Genomic DNA, 25802 nt, shown 5'->3' with positions numbered 1-25802 from the left:
AAACAGAGCATTTTTACTTTTATTTTTTGCAAATTCGATAAATAAAAACTTTATACAAAACATCCAACAAAATTATTTCCGCTGAGAACGTAAACAAACCGGCGAAATGACAGTAGAAATTTGTGAAAAATGCTATAATAATAATAATAATTCTTGAAAAATAAAACAAAGATACGTTCTTGCCATCAAATACTTTCAGCCCATTTTTTTATTTTTTGGGATTTTGTTTTAGAGTTTTTATTTTGTCCTCGGTTGGTTCAGCAACATGCTCTGCCATTTTGTTTTTCTCAACTCACGGTGTATGAGCTTATAGCCTAGTAGTAGGGTAGCCAATCAGAGCGCACGATTTCTCATATCCAGTGACTGTGGATAGAATAATTTCCAATATCTGATATGCCTGATACAGATACTGGGTATCAGATCACAGCCATCTCTCTCTACTTATAATGAATTATTTTGCAAAAAGACAAATTGTTACTCTATTAATTGTCATTCACTTATTTAATCTGATCATGAATTCTAAATCAATAGAAGAATTGAGTGTCTGATTCTGTGAAGGAAGTATGCTAAAAATTATTCCACAGTGATGCTGAACTCTTGTAAAACTATTCATCTATTCAGCAGAGTTTAATCCAGAGCTCTGGAAGGAGATTTACAGGCTCTGGAGAGATTCCTCAACTCGAAGTTTTTACAAAAGCAAAATTTTCTGATTCTACACTCACTGAAATACTAATATTTTGTTTTTTTCCCATCTATTTTTCCTTGTCACTGGGGTTTTAGGTGCGTTTGGAAGTGCAGCAGCTGAGCCAGCCTCTGCTGTAGAGACAGGGGGTTCAGCCACCGCGACTGCCCCTGCTGCTGATACTTCTGCTACAAATGGTGGGTGCTGATACCATACACCAACATGTGCATGAATTTGACTGTGTGTCTGATTAAGCCATGGAAGATACTTCCATACAGATAATTCTCAGCTTGATGTCTTCCAAAGTGCATCATTGTACGATTGAGCTGTGTGCATTGCTTTTATTGACAATTGCTTTGGAGCTCCCTCTTAACTGGAATGGTGGTTGCCATGACGATTGTCAGTCTGCGATGTCATGGCAACCTCTTTCGAACATTCAGAGTTGCACTCGTGTCACGTGCATGTCATTCCGACTCACACGGATAGCATGAAGGAAAGATGGTTTAAAACATTTTTTTGGGTCCAAACATCTGTGTATGCTAGCATGTTTTGCTAATAGATGGCATTCCGTTTTTTTAACCTTTATACAAATAATAATTTCAGGGTAACACATTAGACATGTTGCTGGTGTCTCTGACCATTTAACACCTGATATTAACTCTGTAAGCTTTATTATTTTAACTGATTTATGATTAAAATAGTGACTTTTGGCCCTCATTTTAGCTTGCACTTCCACTGGACATGAACAAACACGGATAATGTTTAGTCCTGCAGTTTCTTTTCAGTGTTTTTTTTTTAACAGTTATGATTATTCCCTTTCTCCTCTCATCAAGACCCATTTGCCCCAGCTGTGGATTGTGCGACTGTTTCCCCACAGCTGGACATGTTCTCCATGCAGCCCACGGAGAGCAGCACCTCGTTATTCGGCTGTGTGCCACCCGCTGCAGTTCAGATCCCACCTGCCTCCAGCATGCCCAACACTCCAGCCCCTGCAGCTCCCACGATAGATCTGTTTAGTGGTAAATTCTGACTGTGTGCCCTTGCATGACAGCCCTGAGTGACACAGGTTCTCTCTCTCTTATAAAAAAAATTAAGAAGGAAAAGGCGAAACCTCTATTTCAGGCCTAGACTGAATGTTGCAAGGCTGAATATTACACTGGAACATTGTTTGCAGTTTAGTCCTTTTCTTCAGCCAATCAAATGACACCGAGGCTTGAAGGAGTGTCTGTGAGAAGAAAAGGATTCTCCTCATGTCTGACTTCTGACTCAATGAATCATTCCTGTAAGACTGATTCATCTGGTTTATTTTAAGTCGTTGTGTTTGCACACAGATCCACAGAGGTGATTTACTGTGTTTGCCAGCATGGTTTGTGTTAATCACCTTACTTCATTTGCTGTCCTTTATTTTGTATTGTGTGTAAAATCATTTTCCCTTGTCAAGTATGTGTTCATGTGTATATAGTACATGTGCTGCTGTGTCCTTGTCCCTAGGTTTTTTTGATTCCATGCCTGAACCATCTGTACCCAAATCAGAGCGTGTTCCCAGTCTAGACCTGTTTTCATCAGGTATGGGGTTATCCTTTTTCCCCCACTGACTCCTTTCCTTCTCTAGCAGTTCTGTTCTTGGCTGCATTAAATTCTCCTCTTCTGCATCTGGATTATCCAAATGGACCTGCACCCTTTTTCTCTTCCCAACTTTTTTTGCGTCTCTTTTCTCCTTTCTCCCTTTTCTGCAGCCCCCTTTTTGGGATTTTCCATAACTCATGATTTATTTATCTCTCCTGCAGCTTTAACAATATTTCAGCTTCTTCTTGTGCAGTACACATTCGAAGTCGATATTTAATACATTTATAGACCTGTTCGTGCCTTAATTTTTCCATCTTCTTCATTAATGAGTGATTTACAGAGAGTTAGTAGAAATTAATTGTGAACAACCCTCCATGTTGATGCTCATGCATGCTGCAGATGTGTTCAGCCCACCTCCTGCTGCTCTCTCAGCCCCTGCGAGCTGGCTGGACAGTGGTGCAGCTACGGATTCGGTTGGGGGTGGGTACCGAGTTTCTAGGTGGAGGCTCAGGTGCTCCAGGTTGGAGTTTATTTTATTGCTGCATTCAACTTTCCTCAAAAGTGGGAATTCGGAATTGCGTCATTTCCGATCTCCGTGCAGTCAAGCTGCAAAGTGGGGGAAAAACCTATGGATGATGCCATGTTAGCAACAAGCTAGTCAGCTAAATGTGATGAGTAATCTGTATAGTCAGTGTTATAGATTTAACAAGATGGTATATACTCACCAACCATTTTAATAGGAACTTGTTCTTGATTCTAAGATTCCTGTTCTTGGCTGCAGGAATGGAACCCAATGTGTTCTTCTGCTGTTGCATGCTGAAATGCTTTTCTGCTCGCCCTGGTTGTAAAGAGTGATTATATGTGTTCCTATATCCTTCCTGGCAGCTCGAACCAATCTGGCCATTTTCTTCTGACCTCTCTTATCAACAAGGCGTTTGTTTCCAACCACAGAACTGTCACTCAGTGTTTTTTGTTTTTCGCACCATTCTGTGTAAACTCTAGAGACTGTTGTGCGTGAAAACCCCAAGAGATCAGCAGTTTCTGAAATACTCAAACCAGTCCATCTGGCTCAAACCAATGCCACAGTGAAAGAAAGTCACACTTTGAGATCACAGTTTTCCCCATTCTGATGTTTGAAGTGGACATTAACTGAAGCTCTTGATTTGTATCTGCGTGATTTTATACATTGTGCTGCTGTCAAGGGATTAGATTAGAGAACTGCATAAACCAGCAGATGGATGGTGTTCCTAAGAAACTGGCAGGTGTATGCTGTTGCATGTATCTGTATGCTTGTTTATAGAGTAACTCATTTAAAGGTAAGAATTGCTGCTGTGTTCACTGTTCATGCTGTGAACAGCCAATTTGATTTGATGTCACTTGCTGAACTTGGTGTTGACCAGACTGTCCTGAGTTCTAGAGCTGAGAAGGCATTTTCTTTGGGTTTTTTTTCAAGTCGGAGGTCGGAAATTACGAGTTACGACTTTTAGTTGAATGCAGCATAACTGCTGTCTGCTTTCTTTTTCTCAGAGTTCACATGGAACTTTGAATGAAAACCTTGATGATTGTGTGGATGCCAGTCATGAAGTGTAAAAGACCTTGGTACAAAGAAAAATTTGGTTTATTCAAGACCTGTTAGCTTTGTACGGGTGTATGCGTGTATGCACATGTAAATGTCTTTCTCTCCTGCCTGTGTGTGAGTGGATATTAGTTTGAGTTGTCAAACATTTCTGTTTGTTGGGAAACTGTGTGTATAAACTGTGTGTATTTTAATGTTTCCATCTGTTATGCGATCAATAGGCTTTTCACTTGTTTCTATGCAAAGACAGTATTTAAGGTGTGACATTTAAAAGACACTTACACATAGAAAAAAAATTGTCTTGCAAATTGTTACCAAAAAAACCCCCAAACAAACCCAAAACCCTGTATCCTTGCTTTGTGTGATTGACACTTGGTCTGTGTGTCTCTGGGGTTTCCTCTCAGTGTGTCGCCGATGGCTCATTCTTAACCATTCTCTGCCCTCATGCTGCATGGATTCGTCCCTTGGCGTGATTTGGTCCTTTTTGGTGTGATGTGGTTCTCCAGACTCTGCAGGCACAGGCAATAGCCAACCCACAGCTCCAGCTCCAGCAACATCTGCAGGAGGAGATCTAATGGGAGGTACTCTACCTCTGCCTCTTACCTGTGTGACATTCTTCCATTTTATGTGTCCTGTGAAGTATATTTGAGCTACAGCATCGTTGTGACTGCATCCAACCTGGTGAAGTGTGCCGTGTGTACATTACATTGTGTTATTCACCTATGTGGTGTATGTTCTACTGTTGCATTGCTTGATACAGTGTGTATGCTGTTTTTAAGAGCTGAGGATAGCGTGAATGAGACATTTTAGTTGGTGTGTTGTGGTTTTGCTGTGTTTATATTGCACAGTGTGTTGGAGTGGGTGAAGGCAAGCTGTTTGTTCACTGTCCATGCCAGTATATGCACCACCGTTTGTGTATTTAAAGTCTGAGTTCTTCCTGCTTAATGCTGAATTCCTCTGTACTGCTCTTTCTCTCTTTTTTCACGTCACTCTTCCTCATGTTATGCCAATTTCAATTTCCCTTTATCATTCATTGCTTTGGTCATGTTCTCATTTTTCTTTTAATTTTTGTTCTCTACATTTCCATGCTATTTGCATTTCGTGTCATTGTTTTATTGATTTATTCTTTTTCAATGTTTCAACCATGATTTCTTTCATCTCCTCTATCTCTCTCTCCAATCTTGGTCTGGGTCATTGCTTGCTTCCTCCTGTGCTACGGTGAGTCCTGATGCTCCTACACAAGCTGTTGTTCCACAGTACATGACTGCATTGCAGTAAAATATTCAGCCCTGGCTCTGTGCAGTAACTGAGTAGAGAGGAGAGACGAACATGAAGCCTGTGAGCCACATAAGCCAGACTGTTCTAAACATGTCCAAACTTGTGTGTGTATATAACACTGATGGATGGATGCTCCAGTTACAATATTAGATGGGATGGATATAAAAAGCAATCGAGGAAATGAGGGATGGATGGGTGGATGCATAGATGAATGGATGGACAGATTGATGGCTAAACTGATAGATGAGTGGATGCATGGATTGTTGAATTGATGGACTAGAAGGATGGATGGGTGGATGGATGGATGGTTGGATGGATGAATGAAATGATTGCTAGTTGATTGGATGGATGGGTGGATTTGAAGGATGGATGAATGGATGGTTAGGTAGATGGATGAAATCATAGATGATTGATCAATTGATAGATGGCTAGATAGATGAAATGATGGATGGATTGAATGATGAATGGATAGATGGGATAGGATGGATGGAATGGATGAACAGAATATTGGTTTGGATGGATGGGTTGGAAAAAATGAATTGAATAGACTAGATGAAACTACAAATGGACTGATGAATGGATGGAATGGAAGGATGCTTTGGATGGATGGATGGACTTATTGATTTAATAAATGCATGCCTGTATTTACTGGATGAGACTGAAGGGCTGTGTAAGAGCTAAAAGGAATAAATTAAGGAAGGACTAAATGTTTAGCTGGCTTGATATTTTTATAAATAAATGGAAGGTTCTAGGATGCATTCTAGAATATAACAAAGAACAACACAATAATGGAGGAGTGCAATATAAGAAATTTATCTTTAGAACATAAACAATGTTTATGTGATGTGCTTTATTACAACAATCTGATTATGTAGCAGTGTGTAGAATGTTGTGTGGTGTGATGGTGGTATGTCTGTAGTGGGAGTAATGTGCTGTGATAAAGTTGGTGGTGTATTTGGTTCTCTGTGTGAATCGTTTGGTTTTGTATAGTTATATTTTGGTGACATGTTATAAAGACGATGTGTCTAGTTTGGATGCTGTAATGGAGAAGTACCATGTTTGGTGTAGAAATCAAATTCAATTTTCAATCCTTTATGGATTCTGTCTTTATTTCTCCAGCGTTTGGTGGCTTGGGGGATATGCTCATGCCAGCCATGGCCCCTCAGTCAGCTGCAGCAGCTCCTGTGGCAGCATCACCAGTTAAACCAGTAGGAGGAGATCTGGATTCTACTATGGCCAGTTTAGCTGGAAGTGAGTTTCAGTATAGTAGACCACAAGTACAAGATTAATACTGAATGTTATTACAAAGGGAAACATTTATCAAGCAGGAGTTCTGGTGCTACAGAGTGTAGCTTTAAAACAAACATTAAAAATTGCACATATGTGACTTATTTAACAGTTATTCCATGAAATCGAGTCATGCATGAGCTGATTGCTGATGAGGTGTGTAGCATCGAGTTGGCTATAAGCCATGTATGATGAGATTGAGTGGAATGACTTTTATTCTATCCATATTCATTGGATTTTGAGAAACAGAGCATTTTTATTTTTTGCAAATTCTATAAATAAAAACTTTATACAAAACGTCCTACAAAATCATTTCTGCTGAGAATGTAAACAAACCAGTGAAATGACAGCAGCAATTTGTGAAAAATGCTATAATAATAATTTTTAAAAAATAAAAAAAGATACGTTCTTACCATCAAATACTTTTATTCCATATTTTGTTGCTTTTTAAAAAAAATTTTTGGGTTTTGTTTTCAAGTCGAGTTTTTATTTCGTCCTCAGTTGGTTCAGCAACATGCTCGGCCATTTTGTTTTTCTCTACTCATTGTCAGACCTGCGTGCTTTGGCGCGCGCACCAGAAGGACTCTCAGGCACAATCCGGACTGTGTGTGCTCCAAGTGGACTCTTGCACGTGCGCCGTTAACGAGGCACACCTGCATAGGATTAAGACTCATCAGCATGCCTATATAAAGACTTTGTCAACGCACACTCAGTGCGAAGTATTGCATTACGTGTGGACACATTACTGAGCCTTAGTTTCTTGATTGTTTTCCCAGTTTCCTGATTCCTGTTTCCTCGTTTCCTTGTTTCTTGATTCTGCCTGTTCCTGTGATTATCTGTTTGTGCCTTGCTTGACCCCATTGCTCGTTATATATTTATGATATCTGCTCGCCATTTTGGATTGTTTGCCTGTGTTTACTTCAATTAATAAAACTATCTTCTGCACTTACCTTCGTCTACAACCCTTCCCTGACAGAATATTTTGCCAAACAATGGATGTAGCAGAAGTGTTCCAGTACGCCATTGCACGCAACTTCTGGGTTTCCGTACCTCAGCCCCATCCTTGTTTTTCCAGCAGCATACTGGAATAGACACCCCAGCACCATATGATGGATTATGTCATCCAAGGGGATTCAGCTTGAAGTGTGCCTTCTTCTACACAGACCTAGAAGAGCCCAAGCCTCCAGAACCTGTCTGGGTAAGTTGCATGATCTCCTGGCTTACTGGACGAGTACGCCGATGGGCCGAGTGCCTCATAAGAGTAGAGCACCCGTGCCTTCAGAGCTCACATGATTTTCAGGTCATACTCTGGTACATTTATGAGTTATTAGATAAGGAGGACCTCCATGCAATTTTTTGGGAGGGGCTATCCCATCTGAGGCCAATGCAGCGGCAGTAGAGGAGGTCGTTGCTCCAGAGCTCCTCCTAGAGGCCGTTGTTCCAGAGCCAGTCCCACAGCCCATTCCACAGTCAATCCCAGAGCCAGCAGCTGAACCAGAGCCAGAACCAGTGCCTGAGCTAGAGCCAGTGCAAGAACAGGAGCCTGTGTCAGAGTCAGAGCCAGTGCCTGAACCAGAGCACAAGCCAGAGCCACTACTAGAGTCAGCACCACAGCTCGAACCAGAGCCAGAGCCACTGCTAGAACAAGAGCCTGAGTCGGAACCAGAGTTGGAGCCAGAGCTAGGACCAGCGCTAGAGCCAATGTCAGAGCCAGAGCTGGAGCCAGTGCCAGCTCTAGCACAAGAGCCAGTGCTAGAACCAGAGCCAGTTCCAGAACTGGTGCCAGAGGACTACAGGGCGGCCTCTGCCTCAGCCGGCTTTGAAAACGTTGTTGTCCTGCCGCCGCCCGGCTATGAAGATGACGTCATCATCTCGCTGCCACCCAGCTATGAAGACGTCATTGTTCTGCTGCCGGGTCCTGACCAGGACCAGAACGATGCACAGACAGGGCGTCAGCCCATGCCTGAGTCCAGTCCAGAGTCCAAGTCAAGTCCAGAGCTCAAGCCCGTATCCAGTCCAGAGCTCAAGTCTTGTCCTGAGTCTGAGCCACTTCCCAGTCCAAGTCCTGTCCTGAGCCTGAGCCCAAGCCCCCACCTGAGCCAAGTATCCAGTGCCACATTGGCTCAGAGCGACGCGCAGATGGCATGGCATCCAGCATCAGGCCCTCATTGCCGGAGCCAGGAAGGATGGAATTACGTTCCTGGAGGGAGCTTTTTGGTGGGGTGGTTTCTGTCAGACCTGCGTGCTTTGGTGTGCTTACCAGAAGGATTCTTGGGCGCGCTCCAGACTGCACATGCGCTGAGCGGACTCTTGCACGTGCGCCATTAACAAGGCACACCTGCAGAGGATTAAGATGCATCAGTGTACCTATATAAAGACTTTGTCAATGCACACTCAGTGCGAAGTATTGCGTTACTTGTGGACACATTACTGAGCCTTAGTTCCTTGATTGTTTTCCCGGTTTCTTGATTCCTGTTTCCTCGTTTCTTGATTCTGTCTGTTCCTGTGATTATCTGTTTGTGCCTTGCCTGACCCTATTGCTTGTTATACCTTTATGATCTCTGCTTGCCATTTTGGATTGCTTGCCTGTATTTACTTCTATTAAAAAAACTACTATCTTCTGCACTTACATCCATCTACAACCCTTCCCTGACACTCATGGTATATGAGCTGATATCCTAGTAGTAGAGTAGCCAATCAGAGCATGCGATTGCTCATATCCAGTGAATGTGGATAGAATAAAATTATTTATACCACAGTGCAGATTAATCCTTGATTTATTATTGGTCAGAAGGTGTTGATTAATTTTCTGTAACCCTGGCAGTAGTTCTGGCTGTGAGGTTTATATTAATGCACATGCTCTAATACATTATTGTTTATATAGTAACAACTTTCACAGGGATGTGTATTGTTGACACGTCACATAAATAGATTTTAAAAAGGTGATACTATGTGTCTGAAAAATACACTGCCTGGCTAAAAAGCATGTCACCATTTGGATTTGAATAAGTAAACACATAAGAGCCTTAGATTGGATAATTACTGATAATTTCAGTGATTTAATTTTTTTTTTACCCTAACTGATGCAGTGAGTAGCTTCTTAAACAACCAACATGTCAGAAGACGTATCCCGTGGTCATGGAAAAGATGTTACTGTGTTTCAGATGAGTCAGATTATTGGACTGGATCAAGCAAAGAAAACAACTGAGGAGATTACTGAAATGACTGGAATTGGGTTAAGAACTGTCCAACACATTATTAAAACCTGGAAGGATAGTGGTGAACCATCAACTTTGCAGTGGCCGGGGAAAATTGTTAAATTTTCGTGAACGATCTTTAAAAATTGACAGTAGAACTTAAGGTTATGTTTAATAGTGATAATAAGAGCATTGCCACATTTTTCATCCATGTGACAAGAACTCATAGGATTGGGGCTAAAGAACTGTGTTACAACCCCGATTCCAAAAAAGTTGGGACAAAGTACAAATTGTAAATAAAAACAGAATGCAATGATGTGGAAGTTTCAAAATTCCATATTTTATTCAGAATAGAACATAGATGACATCAAATGTTTAAACTGAGAAAATGTATCATTTAAAGAGAAAAATTAGGTGATTTTAAATTTCATGACAACAACACATCTCAAAAAAGTTGTGACAAGGCCATGTTTACCACTGTGAGACATCCCCTTTTCTCTTTACAACAGTCTGTAAATGTCTGGGGACTGAGGAGACAAGTTGCTCAAGTTTAGGGATAGGAATGTTAACCCATTCTTGTCTAATGTAGGATTCTAGTTGCTCAACTGTCTTAGGTCTTTTTTGTCGTATCTTCCGTTTTATGATGCACCAAATGTTTTCTATGGGTGAAAGATCTGGACTGCAGGCTGGCCAGTTCAGTACCCGCACCCTTCTTCTACACAGCCATGATGCTGTAATTGATGCAGTATGTGGTTTGGCATTGTCATGTTGGAAAATGCAAGGTCTTCCCTGAAAGAGACGTCGTCTGGATGGGAGCATATGTTGCTCTAGAACCTGGATATACCTTTCAGCATAGATGGTGTCGTGAGCGGCACGGTGGTGTAGTGGTTAGCGCTGTCGTCTCGCAGCAAGAAGGTCCGAGTTCGAGCCTCGTGGCCGGCAAGGGCCTTTCTGTGCGGAGTTTGCATGTTGTCCGCGTGGGTTTCCTCCGGGTGCTCTGGTTTCCCCCACAGTCCAAAGACATGCAGGTTAGGTTAACTGGTGACTCTAAATTGACCGTAGGTGTGAATGTGAGTGTGAATGGTTGTCTGTGTCTATGTGTCAGCCCTGTGATGACCTGGCGACTTGTCCAGGGTGTACCCCGCCTTTCGCCCGTAGTCAGCTGGGATAGGCTCCAGCTTGCCTGCGACCCTGTAGAAGGATAAAGCGGCTAGAGATAATGAGATGAGATGAGATAGATGGTGTCTTTCCAGATGTGTAAGCTGCCCATGCCACACGCACTAATGCAACCCCATACCATCAGAGATGCAGGCTTCTGAACTGAGTGCCGATAACAACTTGGGCCGTCCTTCTCCTCTTTAGTCCGAAGGACACGGCGTCCCTGATTTCCATAAAGAACTTCAAATTTTGATTCGTCTGACCACAGAACAGTTTTCCACTTTGCCACAGTCCATTTTAAATGAGCCTTGGCCCAGAGAAGACGTCTGCACTTCTGGATCATGTTTAGATACGGCTTCTTCTTTGAACTATAGAGTTTTAGCTGGCAACGGCGGATGGCACGGTGAATTGTGTTCACAGATAATGTTCTCTGGAAATATTCCTGAGCCCAGTTTGTGATTTCCAATACAGAAGCATGCCTGTATGTGATGCAGTGCCGTCTAAGGGCCCGAAGATCCAGGGCACCCAGTATGGTTTTCCGGCCTTGACCCTTATGCACAGAGATTCTTCCAGATTCTCTGAATCTTTTGATGATATTATGCACTGTAGATGATGATATGTTCAAACTCTTTGCAATTTTACACTGTCAAACTCCTTTCTGATATTGCTCCACTATTTGTCGGCGCCGAATTAGGGGGATTGGTGATCCTCTTCCCATCTTTATTTCTGAGAGCCGCTGCCACTCCAAGATGCTCTTTTTATACCCAGTCATGTTAATGACCTATTGCCAATTGACCTAATGAGTTGCAATTTGGTCCTTCAGCTGTTCATTTTTGTACCTTTAACTTTTCCAGCCTCTTATTGCCTCTGTCCCAACTTTTTTGAGATGTGTTGCTGTCATGAAATTTCAAATGAGCCAATATTTGGCATGAAATTTCAAAATGTCTCACTTTCGACATTTGATATGTTGTCTATGTTCTACACTGAGTGCAGAATTATTAGGCAAGTTGTATTTTTGAGGATTAGTTTTCTTATTGAACAACAACTATGTTCTCAATCAACCAAAAAGTCTCATAAATATCAAAGCTGAATATGTATGGAAGTTAGAGTGGGGCGTTTTTAGTTTTGGCCATTTTAGGAGAATATGTATGTGTTCAGGTAACTTTCACTGTGCAGAATTATTAGGCAACTTAATAAAAACCAAATATGTAGCCATTTCACTTATTTATTTTCACCAGGTACACTGATATGACAACTCCAGATTTGCAAATAAACATATCTGACATTCAAACACAAAACAAAAACAAATCAGTGACCAATATAGCCACCCTTCTTCATGAGGACACTCAAAAGCCTTCCATCCATAGATTCTGTCAATTTCTTTATCTGTTCACGACCAACATTGTGTGCAGCAGCAACCACGGCCTCCCAGACGCTGTTCAGAGAGGTGTACTGCCCTCTTTGTAGACCTCACGTTTTATAATGGACCACAGGTTCTCTATGGGGTTTAGGTCAGGTGAACAAGGGGGCCATGTCATTATTTTTTCACCTTTCAGGCCTTTACTGGCTAGCCACGCAGTGGAGTATTTGGACGCATGAGATGGAGCATTATCCTGCATGAAAATCATGTTCTTCTTGAAAGATGCTGACTTTTTCCTATACCACTGCTTGAAGAAGGTTTCTTCCAGGAACTGGCAGTAGGTCTGGGAGTTGAGTTTGAGTCCATCCTCAACTCGAAAAGGTCCAACAAGCTCATCTTTGATGATACCAGCCCATAGCAGTACTCCACCTCCACCTTGCTGGCGTCTGAGTCAGAGTGGAGCTCTGTGCCCATTACTGATCCAGCCACAGGCCCATCCATCTGGCCCATCAAGAGTCACTCTCATCTCATCAGACCACAGCACCTTAGAAAAATCAGTCTTAAGATATTTCTTGGCCCAGTCTTGACGTTTTATCTTGTGTGCCTTACTCAGTGGTGGTCGTTTTTCAGCCTTCCTTACCTTGGCCATGTCCCTCAGTATTGCACACCTTGTACTCTTTGACACTCCAGGAATGTTGCAACTCTGGAATATGGCAGAACTGGATGCTAATGGCTGCTTGTTAGCTTCATGCTTGATTTTCCGCAGATCATGTGCAGTTATTTTGCGCCTTTTTTTTTCCACACGCTTCTTTCGACCCTGTTGACTATTTGCAATGAAACGCTTGATTGTTCGGTGATCACGTTTCAACATCTTCGCAATTTCAAGAGTGCTGCATCCGTCTGCAAGACATCTCACAATTTTAGACTTTTCAAAGTCTGTCAGATCTCTCTTCTGACCCATTTTGCCAGAGGAAAAGAGGTTGCCTAATAATTATGCACACCTGATATAGGGTGTTGATGTCATTAGACCACACCCCCTCTCATTACACAGATGCACAGCACCTGATATACTTAATTGGTAGTAGGCTTTCAAGCTTAAACAGCTTGGAGTGGGACAACATGCATTAAAAGGATGTTGTGGTCAAAATACTCACTTGCCTAATAATTCTGCACTCAGTGTATTGTGAATACAATATCAGTTTTTGAAATTTGTAAATTATTGCATTCTGTTTTTATTTACAATTTGTACTTTGTCCCAACTTTTTTGGAATCTGGGTTGTAGAAACTGTGTAAGAAAACCACTTGCTAGTAAGGATAATTGGAAGAAAAGATTTCAGTTTGTTAGGGAGCATAAAGATTGTACTCTGGAGCAATGTAAAAAGGTCAGGTGGTCTAATTAGTGCAGATTTACTCTATACTAGAGTGATGGGTGCGTTAGGGTAAGAAGGGAAGCACATGAAGCGATGAACCCATCATGAATAGTGACCATTATACAAGCCTCTGGTGGTAGTGTTATGATCTGTGGTTGAGTCAATTGGCCAGGTTGAGGCTCAGCAATAAAATTAAATCAGCTGATGACCTGAATGTACTGAATGACTAGGTTATCACAGCAAGGGATTTTTTTTTTAATTTAAAATTTTCATTTTTATTTTTTTTTTGCTGATGGCATGGGCATAAAATTAGGGCTCAGATTGTGAAAGAGTGGTTCAGGAAGCATGAGGAATCATTTTCACGCATGAACTGGCCTCCAGTGAGTCTTGATCTTAAAGGGATAGTTCGGGATTTTTGACATGAATCTGTATGGCATCCCCATCAATAGTGTCGTGCAAACACACTGACTTACCCCTGACAGCATCCTGTGAGTCCAGTTCTTGTCCAGTTTTGGTCCAGACGAAAGTAGTCCGGCAAGTTTGTTGGGGTCACGAAAGTAAAACGTTTTTCATCTCAAAACAGTATGTGTTCAAAAGAGCGATATATTTGCATCACAAAACCGTTGTCAAATAAAAAGTCAGACCTCGAAATCGCTTGGCACTATTTTCTCTCCCTTCTTATCACTGCGCGCTGCCGCCAGGTGACAGCCACGGCTGTTTCATTCATTGTTTACTAGTGATGGGAATTTCGGCTCTTTTGGCTCTTCTTACTATAAGGAGCCGGCTCTTTCGGAAGATTTTTTATAATTATTTCTCATGACTTGTACATTCACATCGAGTACACATATCAATGCAAATTAACACGAAGGGATTTACTAGACCAATTTATATCTGGAACTATTTTCAGCCACAGCACAGGCAAAGCACCGCTGCAGGCGCAAAGACACCGCGCAGCGCCTGAAAACGGGTGCGCAGCGCCTGAAAACCCGTTTTCAGGCGCTGCGCGGTGTCTTTGCGCCTGCAGCGGTGCTTTGCCTGTGCTGTGGCTGAAAATAGTTCCAGATATAAATTGGTCTAGTAAATCCCTTCGTGTTAATTTGCATTGATATGTGTACTCGATGTGAATGTACAAGTCATGAGAAATAATTATAAAAAATCTTCCGAAAGAGCCGGCTCCTTATAGTAAGAAGAGCCAAAAGAGCCGAAATTCCCATCACTAGTAAACAATGAATGAAACAGCCGTGGCTGTCACCTGGCGGCAGCGCGCAGTGATAAGAAGGGAGAGAAAATAGTGCCAAGCGATTTCGAGGTCTGACTTTTTATTTGACAACGGTTTTGTGATGCAAATATATCGCTCTTTTGAACACATACTGTTTTGAGATGAAAAACGTTTTACTTTCGTGACCCCAACAAACTTGCCGGACTACTTTCGTCTGGACCAAAACTGGACAAGAACTGGACTCACAGGATGCTGTCAGGGGTAAGTCAGTGTGTTTGCACGACACTATTGATGGGGATGCCATACAGATTCATGTCAAAAATCCCAAACTATCCCTTTAACTCCATTGAAAGTCTTTGGGATGCTAGAGAAGACTTTACAGAGTGGTTCAACTCCAACTCTCCAGTCATAAACACAAGATCTCAGCAAAAATTAACGCAACTCTGGATGGGAATAGGCGGCACGGTGGTGTAGTGGTTAGCGCTGTTGCCTCAGAGCAAGAAGGTCCGGGTTTGAGCCCCGTGGCCGGCGAGGGCCTTTCTGTGCGGAGTTTGCATGTTCTCCCCGTGTCCGCGTGGGTTTCCTCCGGGTGCTCCGGTTTTCCCCACAGTCCAAAGACATGCAGGTTAGGTTAACTGGTGACTCTAAATTGACCGTAGGTGTGAATGTGAGTGTGAATGGTTGTCTGTGTCTATGTGTCGGCCCTGTGATGACCTGGCAACTTGTCCAGGGTGTACCCCGCCTTTCGCCCGTAGTCAGCTGGGATAGGCTCCAGCTTGCCTGCGACCCTGTAGAACAGGATAAAGCGGCTAGAGATAATAAGATGAGATGGATGGAAAAACTATTGTGACATTGCATAAAGTTGTCAAAACAATGCCACAGTGACTGTGCGCTGCAATCAAAGTTCAAGGTGGTCCAATGAAATATGAGAGTGTGCAACAATTTTTTGTTTTTGGGCAGGCAGTGTATCTTAACTTTTATCCATTTTATATCAAAGATAATTTTCAGACACTCTGTATGATGATGTTTTCCATGAAGTGAAGTTTATTTAATATTTTAGGAAGGAGTCTTCAGTGTCAGTGTTTGTAACAGTCAGAGGTAATGGTCTTCAGGAAGGCTTTCTCATTTCTTAGTAACATGCATTTACTGTTATAGGAAAACAAAACAAACAAAAAAGAACACCACCCTGTTGTTGATTATTTTCCTAAATAACATAACACATCCTATTATGTTGTTGGAATGTTAATCAGTTTGTAATGTGTGTGTATTGTGCTCTCTTTCAGACCTGGGAATGGGGACCCAGAAGCCGTAAGTTAGTTTTTCACACGATTTGCAATTTTCTTTCTCCACTGTTCTCTCTGTTGTTACTCATCTCTCTCTCTCCTTCTCTCTAACTGTCTCTCAGGGGTGAAGCAGCAGGAGGGGCAAACTGGCAAGCGCAGGTAGCAGCCCCTAGCTGGGGCATGCCCATGGTAAATGTTGTGTTGTCGTGTAGTTCTGCAGCATGGCGTAGTGCAGCATGGCTTTGGGTGGCATGGCATAGGGTCAGTCAAATGACCCCTTTTCATCTGAACTTTCTGGATCCCTCTATAAGCTGATCACAGTTGTGTCAGGCTGTAGAAAGCCTGGAATTTGTTACATGAATCTGTAGGAGCATTTGTTAAATTTGTTAAGAAGAATGAAGTCATTGAGGAAAAAACACTTAAAAAAAAATCTATCTCATGTATATCTATCTATCCAGAATACAATATATAATAAATAATCTGACAGTTCATGAGTGCTACAGCAGAAATTATTATTATTATTATAACAAAAATAATTAGATTTGCATTTCCTACAGGAAATATTGTTATTTGCAAATCAAAAACATAAAAAATTCAAGATAGATAAATAGATATAGAGATAGATAGATGAATTGAAGTCAGTGGGAGGAAAAGTGAGGGATGAAAAACAACAGAAAGTAGGATAGATAGAAGTGTGAAAAGAGGCGGAATACTTTGGAGTATTGCCCAGAACATGTCTAGTAAGTTTTTAAGTATTATTTAAAAAGTTGACTATATGGAAGCTGTTTGAAAAATTTCCCATTCAGAGTTTATGGGGAAAAAATGGACAGACAGAGGGATAAAAAAATAGGGATGCAGGTGGAATATCAAAATGAAAATAACATAGCTCAAGTGTTGGAACAAAGTTTTTACATTGTACGGTTCAAGGTGAACAAATTTCAGAAACTGGTTTTAATAATAATAATAATAATAATAATAAATCAGTCTGTGTTTACATATCAGAACCCCCCCCCCCCCCACACACACACACACACACACAGTACTAGTCAAAAGTTTGGACACACCTAATTCTAATTCAATGTTTTTTCTCTATTTTTATTAATTAAAAGTCACTTCATGTCTTAAAGTAATGATGGATGTCGTTTCTCTTTACTTAGTCGAGTGGTTCTTGATGTAATATGGATTACTCCAGTTGTGGTGTGGAATAGGGCTATTTACTGTATTTTTATTATTTATTATTTGAGCTCAAACACATTAAAAAGCAAGAAATTAATCCACTACTTAACTTTTGTTGAGACACACCTGTTAATTGAAAAGTATTCCAGGTGACTACCTCATGAAGCGTCATCAAGGTAAATGCTGGATACTTTGAAGAATCTACTAAATATCAAACATTTTTTTAACACTTTCTTTGTTCGCCACATAATTCCATATATGTTCCAGATGTTATTTCCTAGTTTTGATGTCTTCAGTATTGTTCTACAATGTAGAAAATACAGAAAAACCTGTACATGAATGAGTAGGGGTGTACAAATTTTTGACTTGTACTGTATACACACAGATCAGCACATCTTTCTGATTACTCAGACTTTCTCACTTCTGCTTAAACTAAAGATTTTTCAGCTTTAAATACACTTTAAAACCATCCCTTTATTCTGTATTAAAAGCGTTCTCCAAGTTTTCAGATCACAGGTCTGCTCAAGCACACAGTTCCTCAGAATGGAGTTGAGAACTTCTGTTACACTGCAACAAATGATGTCTTAGCAAGAAAAAAGATCTTGAATGTTGTCAAATGTATCTAGTATTTCCTATTATATGATTACAACAAACCAAAGTAAAGATTATTAAACTTATTTCTAGCCATTTTTAAAAAACAGTTTCAGGCTTTAATTTTTTTACTCTATTGGCAAATTTAGCTTTTTTCTTCGTTCCAGAAATAATTGCTAAAAATTAGCAAAATTATCAGCGAATAAAACAATGAAAGACTAGACATGAGCTTAATAAACAGATTTTGTTTACTGTAAACTTGTAATGTGAAATACTTGCTAAAGTTGATATTTCCACTTCATAAGTTACTGTAAAATTCTTTGCAGTGTACATATGGCTTCACATTTTAGCATGTCAAAGGCTACATTTTTGCTGCTTAAGTATAGGTGTGTGATGTCTCCAGGTGCTGCTCTGACCTTGAAACCAGTTTGGCTTTCTAACTCGACTCTAAACTCGAACTATTCAAATCTGCATGCACAATAGATTGAATTAACTGAAGTAGTCATGCATATTAAAAAACATGTGAGTGTTCTCTTGCTCTCTAAGTTTGTAAAGCTGTAAATAAATGACCCCCTCTCAGTGTGAATCAGTTTCCTTTTTTTTTTTACGTGTATGTGCTTTTATGTTGTATAGTTCATTTTGTATTCATTTCCACTTCCCTCCTTTATAATACACACCCATTATAGCCTGTGCCCTCCATGGTCTCTCCTCACATGGTGCCCCAGTTGTCATTTGGCATGGTAAGACTGCGTATGTGTGTCTTTCTGTGCGCTTGTGTGTACGAAAGCGGATGTGTGTCTCACACTCTGTTTGTCACACATAGCCTGGTGCAACAGGCGCAGCTCCCATGATGTTCCCCCAGCAGCCTATGATGAGACCGCAGTTTCCTGCTGCAGGAGCACCTGCAGCACCGGTATCCTCTACACACACACACACACACACACACACACACACACACACACACACACTATTCTAACCCTAACATTTAGATACACACATGGTCAAAAATACAAATACATGCCAAAATACAAAATCTAAAAAAGTCAAATATTTCCAAGAAACAGAACACACAAGCATACTGACCTCATGCACAGTGAGTCACATGGTGAGGGAGGCAGAGAGCATTTGATTCCTGGGGTTTTCAAGTTTTAAATAGATGCCACTTCCAATGTTGCAGAAAAGATTCCCTTTCTGTGAGCGAATCAACAAACACAGAGCCTGAACCAAGCAGTTTTCAAATCATCTCATATCTCATCTCATCTCATCTCATTTTCTTCCGCTTATCCGGGGCCGGGTCGCGGAGGCAGCAGTCTGAGCATGGAAGCCCAAACTTCCCTCTCCTCAGACACCTCGGCCAGCTCCTCGGGAAGAACACCGAGGTGTTCCCAGGCCAGCCAAGAGACATAATCCCTCCAGCGTGTTCTGGGTCTTCCCTGGGGCCTCCTCCCGGGGGGACATGCCTGGAACACCTCCCCAGAGAGGCGTCCAGGAGGCATCCGAAAGAGATGCCCGAGCCACCTCAGCTGATTTCTCTCGATGTGGAGGAGCAGCGGCTCTACTCAGAGCTCCTCCCGAGTGACTGTGCTTCTCACCCTTTCTCTAAGGGAGCGCCCAGCCACCCTGCAAAGGAAACTCATTTTGTCAGCTTGTATCCGCGATCTTGTTCTTTCGGTCATTACCCAAAGCTCATGACCATAGGTGAGAGTCGGAAGGTAGATTGACTGGTAAATCGAGAGCTTCGCTTTTTGGCTCAGCTCCTTCTTCACCACAACGGCCCGGTAAAGCGACTGCATCACTGCAAAGGCCGCAGCGATCCGCCTGTCGATCTCACGCTCCATCCTTCCCTCACTCATGAACAAGATCCCGAGATACTTAAACTCCTCCACTTGAGGCAGGACTTCTCCACCAACCTGAAGAGGGCAAGCCACCCTTTTCCGGTCGAGAACCATGGCCTCGGACTTGGAGGTGCTGATTCTCATCCCAGCCGCTTCACACTCGACTGCAAACCTCCCCAGTGCATGCTGAAGGTCCTGGTTTGAAGAAGCCAACAGGACAACATCATCCGCAAAAAGCAGAGATGAAATCCTGTGGTTCCCAAACAGGATTCCCTCCAGCCCCAGGCTGCACCTAGAAATTCTGTCCATAAAAATTATGAACAGAACCAGTGACAAAGGGCAGCCCTGCCGGAGTCCAACAGGCACTGGGAACAGGTCTGACTTACTGCTGGCAATGCGAACCAGACTCTTGCTCCATTCGTACAGGGACCAGACAGCCCTTAGCAAAGAGCCCTGAACCCCATACTCTCGAAGCACCCCCCACAGGATACCATGAGGGACATGGTCGAATGCATTCTCCAGATCCACAAAGCACATGTGGACTGGTTAGGCGAACTCCCATGAACCCTCGAGCACCCTGTGAAGGGTCTAGAGCTGGTCCAGTGTTCCATGACCAGGACAAAAACCGCATTGTTCCTTCTGGATCCGAGGTTTGACTATTGGCTGAATTCTCCTCTCCAGTACCCTGGAGTAAACCTTCCCGGGGAGGCTGAGAAGTGTGATTCCCCTATAATTGGAGCACACTCTCTGGTCCCCTTTCTTAAAAAGAGGGACCACCCCCCCATCTGCCACTCCAGAGGCACTGTCCCCAACCGCCACATGATGTTGCAGAGGCGTGTCAACCAAGACAGCCCCACAACATCCAGAGACTTGAGATACTCAGGGCAGATTTCATCCACCCCCAGTGTCTTGCCACCGAGGAGCTTGCAAACCACCTCAGTGACTTCGGCTTGTGTAACGGACGAGTCCACCTCTGAGTCATCAGCCTCCGCTTCCTCAATGGAAGACGTGATGGTGGGATTGAGGAGATCCTTGAAGTATTCCTTCCACCGCCCGACAATATCCCCAGTCAAGGTCAACAGCTCCCCACCCGCACTCTAAAGAGTGTTGGAAGAGTACTGCTTCCCCCTCCTGAGGCGCCGGACGGTTTGCCAGAATTTCCTCGAGGCCGACCGATAGTCCTCCTCCATGGCCTCACTGAACTCCTCCCAGTTCCGAGTTTTTGCCTCTGCAACTGCCTGAGCTGCGGCACGCCTGGCCTGCCGATACCCATCAGCTGCCTCAGGAGTCCTGGAGGCCAACATGGCCCGATAGGATTCCTTCTTCAGCTTGACGGCATCCCTTACTTCTGGTGTCCACCACCGGGTTCCGGGATTGCCGCCACGACAGGCACCGGAGACCTTGCGGCCACAGCTCCAAACAGCCACGTCGACAATGGAGGCAGAGAACATGGTCCACTCAGACTCAATGTCCCCCGCCTCCCTCAGAAGCTGGGAGAAGCTCTCCCGGAGGTGGGAGTTAAAGACCTCCCCGACAGAGTGCTCGGCCAGACGTTCCCAGCAGACCCTCACCATATGTTTGGGCCTGCCAGGTCTGTCCGCCTTCCTCCTTCGCCAGCGGATCCAACACACCACCAGGTGGTGATCAGTTGACAGCTCAGCCCCTCTCTTCATCCGAGTGTCCAAGACACAGGGCTGGAGATCAGATGAAATGACAACAAAGTCGATCATCGACCTCCGACCTAAGGTGTCCTGGTGCCACGTGCACTTATGGACACCCCTATGCTCAAACATGGTGTTTGTTATGGACAAACCGTGACTATCACAAAAGTCCAATAACAAAGCACCACTCGGGTTCAGATCGGGGAGGCCGTTCCTCCCAATCACGCCCCTCCAGGTGTCACTGTCGTCACCCACGTGAGCGTTAAAGTCCCCCAGTAGAACAATGGAGTCCCCAGTCTGAGCACCTCTCAGTACCTCTCCCAGGGACTCCAAGGAGGCTGGATACTCTATACTGCTATTCGGCCTGTAGGCACAAACAACAGCAAGAGCCCTCTCCCCAACCCAAAGGTGCAGAGAGGTGACCCTCTCGTTCACCAGGGTAAACTCCAACACATGGCGGCTGAGCTGGGGAGCTATAAGCAAGCCCACACCACCCCGCCGACGCTCATCGTGGGCGACTCCAGAGAAGTGGAGAGTCCAGCCCCTCTCAAGGAGCTGGGTTCCAGAGCCCAAGCTGTGCGTGGAGGTGAGCCCGACTATCTCTAGCCGGTACCTCGAGATTGTCGGGCTCATCTTCACGCACAGCTTGGGCTCTGGAACCCAGCTCCTCGAGAGGGGTAGCCTCTCCACTTCTCTGGAGTCGCCCACAGTGAGCGGTGGCGAGCTGGTGTGGGCTTGCTTATAGCTCCTATAGCTTATAGGACCATGACGTCGCCCGGTATGGCACAGCCGGGGCCCCACCCTGGAGCCAGGCCCGGTGTTGGGGCTCACATGCGAGCACCTGGTGGCTGGGCCTTTGCCCATGGGACCCGGCCGGGCTCAGCCCGAAGCGGTGACGTGGACCTGACCTCCTGTGGGTTCACCACCCACAGAGGTAGCCATAGGGGGCCGGTGCAATGTGGATTGGGCGGCAGTCGAAGCCAGGGGCCTTGACGACCTGATCCCCAAACACAGCGGCTAGCTGTTGGGACATGGAATGTCAGTTTTCAAATCATGTTTGGTGAAAAAAAGAGGACTGTAGACAAGGAAAAGCACCTGATACCCTGACTGTAAAATACAGTGTCTTACAAAAGTATTCATCCCCCTTTGTGTTTGTCCTGTTCTATCGCATTACAAGCTGGAATCAAAATGGATTTTTGGAGGGTTAGCAACATTTGATTTACACAACATGCCGACCACTTTAAAGGTGCAAATTGTTGTTTTATTGTGACACAAACAAAAATTAAGATGAAAAAACAGAACTCTGGAGTGTGCATAGGTATTCACCCTCTTTTGTATTAAACCTCAGAATAAGAGCTGGTCCAACCAATTCACTTCATAAGTCACATAATTAATTAGTTGATTATGATCCGCCTGTGTGCAATCAAAGTGTCACATGATTTGTCATGTGATGTCTGTATAAATCATCCTGTTCTGGAAGGACCCTGACTCTGCAACACTACTAAGCAAACAACATGAAAACTGAGGAGCCTTCAAACAGGTCAGAGACAAAGTTGTGAAGTATAGATCAGGGTTGGGTTATAAAAAAATATCCCAAACTTTGAATATCCCAGGGAGCACCATTAAATCCATTATAGCAAAATGGAAAGAATATGGCACCACTACAAACCTGACAAGAGAAGGCTGCTCACCAAAACTCACAGACCAGGCAACAAGGGCATTAATCAGAAATGCAACAAAGACACCAAAGATAACACTGAAGGAGCTGCAAAGATCCACAGTGGTGATGGGAGTATCTGTCCATAGGGCCATTTTAAGCTGTACACTCCACAGAGCGGGGCTTTATGGAAGAGTGGCCAGAAAAAAGCTATTGCTTAAGAAAATACGTTTGGAGTTTGCCCAACAGCATGTGAGAGACTCCCCAAACACCTGGAAGAAGATTCTCTGGTCAGATGAGACTAAAATTGATCTTTTTGGCCATCATGGGAAATGCCATGTGTGGTGCAAACCCAACACCCTGAGAAGACCATTCCTACAGTGAAGCATGGTGGTGGCAGCATCATGCTGTGGGGATGTTTTTCATCTGCAGGGACAGGAAAGCTGGTCAGGACTGAAGGAAAGATAGATGGCACGAAATACAGGGCAATTCTGGAGGAAAACCTGTTTGAGTCAGCCAGAGGTTTGAGACTGGAATGAAGGTTCACATTCCAGAAGAACAATGACCCTAAACATACTGCTAAAGCTACACTGGAGTGATTTAAAGGGAAACAGTTAAATGTCTTGGAATGGCCTAGTCAAAGCCCAGACCTAAATCCAACTGGGAATCTGTGGCATAACTTGAAGATTGCTGTACACCAATGCAACCCATCTAACTTGAAGGAGTTGGAGCAGTTTTGCCTTGAGGAATGAGCAAAAATCCCAGTGGCTAGATGTGCTAAGCTAATAGAGACATAACCCAAGAGACTTGCAGCTGTAATTGCAGCTCTATAAAGTATTGATTTTGGGGGGTGAATACCTATACACACTCCAGATTTCTGTTTTTTTTTCATCTTAATTATTGTTTGTGTCACAATAAAACAACAATTTTCACCTTTAAAGTGGTCAGCATGTTGTGTAAATCAAATGGTGCTAACCCCCCAAAAATCCATTTTAATTCCAGCTTGTAATGCAACAGACAGGACAAACACCAAGGGAAATGAATACTTTTGCAAGACACTGTATGGAGGTGGATTATTGATGCTTTGGTGCTGTTTTGAGGCTGGTGCCTCAGGTGAAGACTGGTGACATCATGGATTCTGCTATGTTCCAGGATATTTCAATCCAAAACCTGTTCTCTTGTCACTGGTGCAATACTCAGTGTTTTCAATGGGAAACTCAGTCTCTGGATTTGAAACCAAATGAAAACCTGAAATGAAGATGACATTCAACATGTACAAACATAAGAATACTAAAGTGGAGCTTAAATCATGAAGAATTGCATGAAGAATTTGTCTATAAGAGTCTCCAGTCTCGTTAGACACCACAGGAACGGGCTCAGTGCTGTTGTTCTCATCATCCAACACGACTACTGGTCTACAATTTTTCAGAAGTTGTCTGCTTCAGAGATTAAATCTCCTGTTTATTACAGAATTAGGTGTGTTGAATTCAAATACGACAACCTCCCGCACAAGCTCAGGCTCTTTCCCCCCCAGAGAAGTGACATTCCATGTCCCAAAAGCTAGCCGCTGTGTTCGGGGATCAGGTCGTCGAGGCCCTTGCCTTCGACTGCCACCCAATCCACACTGCACCAATCCCCTACGGCTACCTCTGTGGGTGGTGAACCCACAGGAGGTTGGGCCCACGTCACCGCTTCGGACTGAGCCCGGCCGGGCCCCGTACATACATATATCTCGCTAAATAAATTAAATTATATCCCTAGGTCTCATCATGTGTTTATGGATGCTAATTTGATCATATTTCACCTGTTATCTTCATGTAACACTTTAGAAAATCAGTAAAATGGATATATAAATAAAACAATTATGTATAGTTTAGCCCTTATTCAAAGATATATATGTATTTATGAAATGACTAAAATCTATATTTTTTTGTCATTTCTGGTTAAATTGGGAGCCCTTCCTTTTGTAACTTAGTACATAACCTCTACCATTCCCATGTCAAGGTGCGTATATATTGACCCAGGACTATATCTTGAAAGCTTGAACCACTGAACAATTTTGAGCTTCATTTTCATTCTCAGTGACCCAGGATTAATAAACTTTGACTTTTTTTTTTCCAGAAGCATTTTGGCTGTAGACCAGTGATATTAAATCTCGGACTCGGAGTGATGATCATTTCGAAACACAAATAAACAAACAAACTCCATAGATACTTAACTCTTTACTTTTTGAAAATGTGTTAAAACAGGACTATAAAGTGTCTTTATGTGTTAAGGCTGAAACATTCATCACATATTTTTTATTAAAGTCTGTGATGTCACTCAGGACATAAAACATATCGAGCTCATACACGTGCAAAATAATTCATCTACAGTATTTGTCAGAAAATTTACATCATCTAAATCTTGGAAATAGCAAATCCACTTGAATTTTTATCTATATTATATGGCCAAAACTTTGTGGACACCTGACCATCATGTTTATATGCTCTTGCTGAACATCCCATTCTCGATTTATTTCCCCTTCTCTGTTAGAATAAGCTCCACTCTTCTCTTCTCTTCTGGGAAGACTTTCCACTTGATTTTGGGGTGTGGCTGTGGGGATTTGTGATCATTCAGATAGAAGACCGTTAGTGAGATCAGGCACTGATGATGGATGAGGAGGTCTGGGGTTCAGTCGGTGTTTCAGTTCATCCCAAAGATGTTCAGTGGGGTTGAGTTCAGTCAGGGCTTTGTACAGGACACTCGAGTTTTTCCACTCCAACAACTTTAACACACCATATCTTCATGGAGCTTGCTTTGTCCACAAGATCATTGTGTTGCTGGAGCCAATTTTAGTTCCAGTGAAGGGAAATTGTACTGTGACAGCACACAAAAAAGACATTCTGTACAGTTGTGTGCTTCAA

General features: G+C 43.1%; 1 protein-coding gene across 1 annotated transcript in view; it reads left to right on the top strand.

The window, feature by feature from the left end:
• Window positions 1-25802, top strand: part of snap91b (synaptosome associated protein 91b) — a 93406-nt gene that overhangs the window by 66171 nt on the left and 1433 nt on the right. Inside the window, exons 16-22 of the mRNA XM_060902853.1 lie at window positions 781-879; window positions 4331-4405; window positions 6222-6353; window positions 15977-16001; window positions 16099-16165; window positions 18430-18483; window positions 18567-18656. Coding sequence (XP_060758836.1) covers window positions 781-879; window positions 4331-4405; window positions 6222-6353; window positions 15977-16001; window positions 16099-16165; window positions 18430-18483; window positions 18567-18656 — 542 coding nt within the window. The remainder of the gene's footprint in view (window positions 1-780; window positions 880-4330; window positions 4406-6221; window positions 6354-15976; window positions 16002-16098; window positions 16166-18429; window positions 18484-18566; window positions 18657-25802) is intronic.

The sequence above is a fragment of the Neoarius graeffei genome, chromosome 21, assembly GCF_027579695.1.
Source record: "Neoarius graeffei isolate fNeoGra1 chromosome 21, fNeoGra1.pri, whole genome shotgun sequence".
In the NCBI taxonomy this organism is placed as follows: domain Eukaryota; kingdom Metazoa; phylum Chordata; class Actinopteri; order Siluriformes; family Ariidae; genus Neoarius; species Neoarius graeffei.
The sequence above is the reverse complement of the archived record's forward strand: the minus strand, read 5'-3'. Positions and strand labels throughout refer to the sequence as shown.